The 4,952-nt window shown below is 40.6% G+C and overlaps 1 protein-coding gene across 1 annotated transcript; it reads right to left on the bottom strand.

Moving 5' to 3' along the window:
- Nucleotides 1-3,215: 3,215 nt before the first annotated feature.
- On the bottom strand, nt 3,216-4,406 carry LOC127102307 (uncharacterized). The gene has a single exon (XM_051039687.1). It carries the CDS (start codon nt 4,404-4,406, stop codon nt 3,216-3,218), a length of 1,191 nt encoding a protein of 396 aa, XP_050895644.1.
- Between the last annotated feature and the right edge of the window lie 546 nt (nt 4,407-4,952).

Here is a 4,952-nt window from a genome sequence, read left to right as displayed (position 1 = left end):
TTTGGGAAGTGGTGGGCCAAATATTACATCGAGGAATTCTGCGATGTTACCTCCTTTATTCAATTGTTTGACAAAGCTTTTCTCCTTGTGCAGGAAAAGACCAAGAAAGGTACTTATACGCTTATAAAAGATTCAAGTTTTTCATAACTACTTTGAAACTGCCTATCGACCTAATGATCTTAGTCGAACTATCCGCGAAGCAGCTGTTACGCTCAAAGAAAAGTTTTCAAAGAAACTAGGAACTTTAAAGATTCCCTCATACGTCCCCTGTGAGAAACGCTATGAAATGGCTCTTAAATTATTTCCCCCAAAGTTTCCTCCACTGCCAAATGCTGACTTCGGAGTGGCTCTTACACCCCCATTCCCATATTGGTTCATCTGTGGAGATTCCATTAAAATCCTTCGACAACAATCTCAGAAAAAGGCTCAACGGGTGGTTGCGACTAAACACACTTTAGGCAGTTTCAAATGGCACCTTCATATAGGGATCGAAGATTTCCAAATCGAATCGGACATATGCGAAGGTGTTATACAGGGGACTTCCCTCGAAGTAGATTCCCTTTGACTTGCTTATAACTAACGCTGATCGTTTCTTCTTGTTTTTTGTCTAGCTATCAGGATCCTTCCTAAAAAGCACACCAACAAAAGACCCATCGACTCGAAGGTTGAAGGAAGTAGCAAACTTGAAAAGGTACCTATCTTTCTTTGTTCCTTTATCCTTGTTATACATTAACATTTAATGCTTGGTTCAGTTTGCTCGAACAACTCAGATATGTCCCCTACAAATCCAAAAAAAAACCTGTTATCCCCATCTTGGTGGATTCTAACAAATATGACATCTCGCATGTTCTGGATCTCACTTCGAGGAAGAAGAAGCCACAGCCGAAACCGATTGACCCCTCGAATCAACCGAACACAAAACTCTCAAGAAAAAAGCTCGCTGCACTTGTTATCCAAGAACCTACTCCTGAAGAAATGGCAAGAGTAGCAGTGGCTCAAAGTGAGAGCGACAATTCTAGCCCCGGGGTCTAAGTTTATAAGGTACCACCCACTTCTCTTCACTTTATTTCACTTGTTTGCTTCTTTTAGTCATTTACACCTTCTGCTTGTATTGACTTTAGGGTGACGCGAGTACCATCATTCCTCCCAAGAAATTTTCCTCCTCCAAGCCTGCCTCTGTAACAGATGTTTTGAACAGCGCTGGCGAACTTACCTATCAACCATCCTCTGAAAAGGGGTCTATGAGCGAGATTAATAAACCTCCAACTGGTACCCTCGACGCTTGGCCACCAAAAACCACCACTCAACATTCGCATACCAGTGACTCTGGTCATGAGACTGACTCGAGCAAGGAAAATGAGGCCCAAGGTAATCCAATCCCTATGGCGGAGGATGAACTAGTTGATGATGAAAAAAACTCCTGGGCTGGTCTACACACAGCGGCAAAAATGAATGAGCCTCAGGGCGAGGGATGGGGCGTCAAAGACATGGTGGTAGAGGAAGCGGCTGAAGGAAATCTGGCGACTAACCCTGATAACGTTGAGAGCCAAACAAAAGGAAGAGCCAATGTGGGTGAAGAACATGCTCGAACTTAAACCCCTGCAATGGCCGACAATCTAACGGTTGGCGTTTTGTCAAGTGGCATTGGTGCCCTTTCTGCAGAAAAGTTGGCTATCTTAAAGCGAAGTCAACCGCTGGAGTATTTAAAGGTGATGCTAAACTGCAGGGAGAGTTCTTCTGATCAGAGTCATAACACTTCAAAGTTAGAAGATCAACCTTCGAGCACTCCTATGGGCGAAATCCTTTCTAAAATCAAGGACAAAGTCTTTAAGGGTGACTTGTTTCTATTACTGCTGACTGATCCTTCTGCCCCTTTAACTCTGAAATCTCTTCTTAGCTAGGTTAACTTGCTAGAAGCTTCCCCTGAAGTGGCGAACTCCATTCTAGAGATAGGGACCATGATCGACCAAGTTATCGCTGATCACAAGTTGCTACCTCACCTTACGGGAGAGATAGAGAAAAAATCTGGTTCTGAGGCTACAGCTTGGGATGCTGCTATCGAATATACCAATAAGGCCATGGAGTCAGAATAGACTAAACAAAAGAATAAAGAGAAAGTCGATGCTCATGATCGTAACATTGCTTCCTGGAGACAGCAAATATCAGAATTGCAGGCCAAAATCTTTGATGCTGAAAAGGACAAGCAACAACTGTTGGAATTTGGTGATGCTTTGATGGCTCAAGATCTATCACTTGGCATGGAGTTTGTCGAAAAAGCTTGACAGCTTGAATCTGACGTCAAACTCCTTCGCTCAAAAAGATCTTTGTGCGAAAAACGGTTAGAGCTCCTCAAAGCCAAGTATCTTCAAATTAAAACCAATCTTGTCTTTTAATGTTATTCTTATTTGTCTGATGGTGTAACAAAATTTCTCCTTGTAATAAATATTGTCTTTTGGCCTTATGACTTTATTACTACCATTTTGGCTTTTGCTTTATTTACGCGGTTACTCGTCTCTTATTTTTACCTCTTGGATTGTCGGTTGATATTTTTTCAAATACTTCCCATTTATTCTTAGAATCCTCCTAGCTTAGCTAAGCTCTTCGATCTCATAGGCACCATTAGAAAAACTCTGCAGAATTTGGAAAGGGCCTTCCCACTTTGGGGACCACTTCCCCAAGGCTCTGTCTTTTTGATCCATTGGAAGGATCACTTTCCAGACCAAATCTCCAGGCGTAAAGCTTTTAACTTTAACTTTCTTATTATAAGAGACCTTTATCCTTTTCTTTTATTGCCTTAGCAATTCTAAGGCACTTAACCTTTCCTCGTCCAAATCAACCAATTCATCCAACATCATGCTCCAATATGATTCTGTGGGGAGTTCATGCTGCCTCTGAATCCTTAGTGATTGCAGGTGGATTTCTACTGGCAAGACAGCATCATGGCCAAAAGTTAGGGGAAAAGGGGTCGACTTAGTGGCCTCTTTATGGGACGTACGACATGCCCATAAAATTTGGTCCAGAGTCTTGTGCCAATTCTTAGGTTTTTTTCCTACATGTCTTTTAATCAAACCAATGATCACCTTGTTGGCAACTTCGTCTTATCCATTAGCCTGAGCATAATAGGGTGTCGACGTTACCAATTTGAAACCCATGTCCATGGAAAACTCCTGCATCTTCCGACCAGTAAATATTGATCCTTGATCCGTTATGATTGTTTATGGAATTCCAAACCTATAAATAATATACTTTTGAATGAATTCGATCACATCCTGTTGGCTCACATTTGGAAAAGGTATGGCTTCACCCCATTTTGTGAAATAATCAACTCCTACCAATATGAACCTTTGACTTTTTGATGAGGGAGGTCGAATTTCTCCGATCAAGTCCAAAGCCCAACCTCTAAATGGCCATGGTTTGATGATAGAATGTAATTCATTTGCAGAGACATGTTGTATGCCCGGATGCACCTGGCACTCTTGACATCCCTTCGTGAATTCAACGCAATCTTTCAACATAGTAGGCCAATACACTCCTTGTCGAAATGAAATCCGTTTCATCTTATGACCGACTTGGTGTGCCCCACATGTTCCACTATGTACAGTTGAAAGGGCAAAGTATGCCTCTGACTCACTAAGGCATTTCACCAAAATTCGTTCCGGAGATTTCTTAAACAACTCTGAACCCAAAAGAACATAACTTAATGCTCGATACCTGGTTTTTCGATCAGTATAGGTTGTGGGATTCTGTAGGTATACTACTATTGGTTTTCTCCAGTCTTCATCTGCCAAACTGACTATCGCCAATACTTCGAAATTTCCCTCATCAGCACATCCTAATCTTGTATGTTCTAAATCCAGGGGAATTAATCTGGTTTCCACTACCTTTCCTCTGACTTCTATGACTTTGTGCAATTTTTCTCTCGAAATTTTATACCCAGATGCGATTTGGGCCAAGTCATTAGCTATCATGTTCTCTATTCGTGGTATATGTCGAATATAAACCATTTCAAACTTTTTCAACAATCCACTGGCGATTATGAAATACGTGATCAGATTCTCCTTAACACACCTATATTCTTTCGTGATCTGTTTTATGACTAGCTCTGAGTCTCTCATTATTTCGACCCGGGTTGCCCCCAATCCCAACAACATTTCAAGTCCTGTTATGAGGGCTTTGTATTCAGCTTCGTTATTTGAACAAATACCCTCTACTTTATATTGGAATGTCGTTGGAATTTTATTTGGAGAAATAACTACGACTCCGATACATGTGCCATTTTTATGGCTAGATTTGTCGAAGTATTGCTTCCACGACCCTAATTCAACATAGTTCAAAGCGGCAACGTCAATGGAGTGATCGACTATAAAGTCTGCTACTACTTGGCCTTTCACAACTTTTAATGGCATATATGTTAAGGAAAATTCAGTCAATGCCAATGCCCATTTCTCAATGCTTTTCCAATTACACGACGCTCTTTGTTAATATAATTCCTCACATCTTTTTCACAAAATGGAATATTTTCATGTCCTCCTGCATCTTTAACAAGCGATTGAAAAGTCTTGTTGATCCTTACTCCCGCGTCATCATTGATTTGGATTGTTCTCCTCACATGTAAGTTCATTTTCTTGTTAGCCTTGAACAATCTTGCTTTTGTAGGGCTAGTCTCATGAGAATGGTTAGATTCAAATTGTGTAATGTACCATAAACCATCTTGTTTCAATTTAATACAAATCTTGGTAGGACAATTTTTTGCTCTAGATGGTAGTGTCTTTAACGTGCATGAAATTTTTGAAATGTTAGACCCCTCTCTTGAACATGAAAGTATTAGGTAGTTGACCTCCCCGTCATATCATTTTTTCGATGATCTAATCCTCTATCCAAATCCCTTTTTTAAAGCATACTCTTGATAATATGTTTTAACTTCCTCTAGACAAGAAAAACACATCCCAATT

The sequence above is a fragment of the Lathyrus oleraceus genome, chromosome 7 (assembly GCF_024323335.1).
Source record: "Lathyrus oleraceus cultivar Zhongwan6 chromosome 7, CAAS_Psat_ZW6_1.0, whole genome shotgun sequence".
Classification (NCBI taxonomy): Eukaryota; Viridiplantae; Streptophyta; class Magnoliopsida; order Fabales; family Fabaceae; genus Lathyrus; species Lathyrus oleraceus.
Note: the sequence above shows the minus strand (reverse complement) of the source record. Positions and strands in the feature narration are given on the sequence as shown.

Coding starts and splice junctions, on each gene's coding strand:
- LOC127102307 (XM_051039687.1), bottom strand. CDS start 4,406: ATGCCATTAAAAGTTGTGAAAGGCCAAGTAGTAGCAGACTTTATAGTC.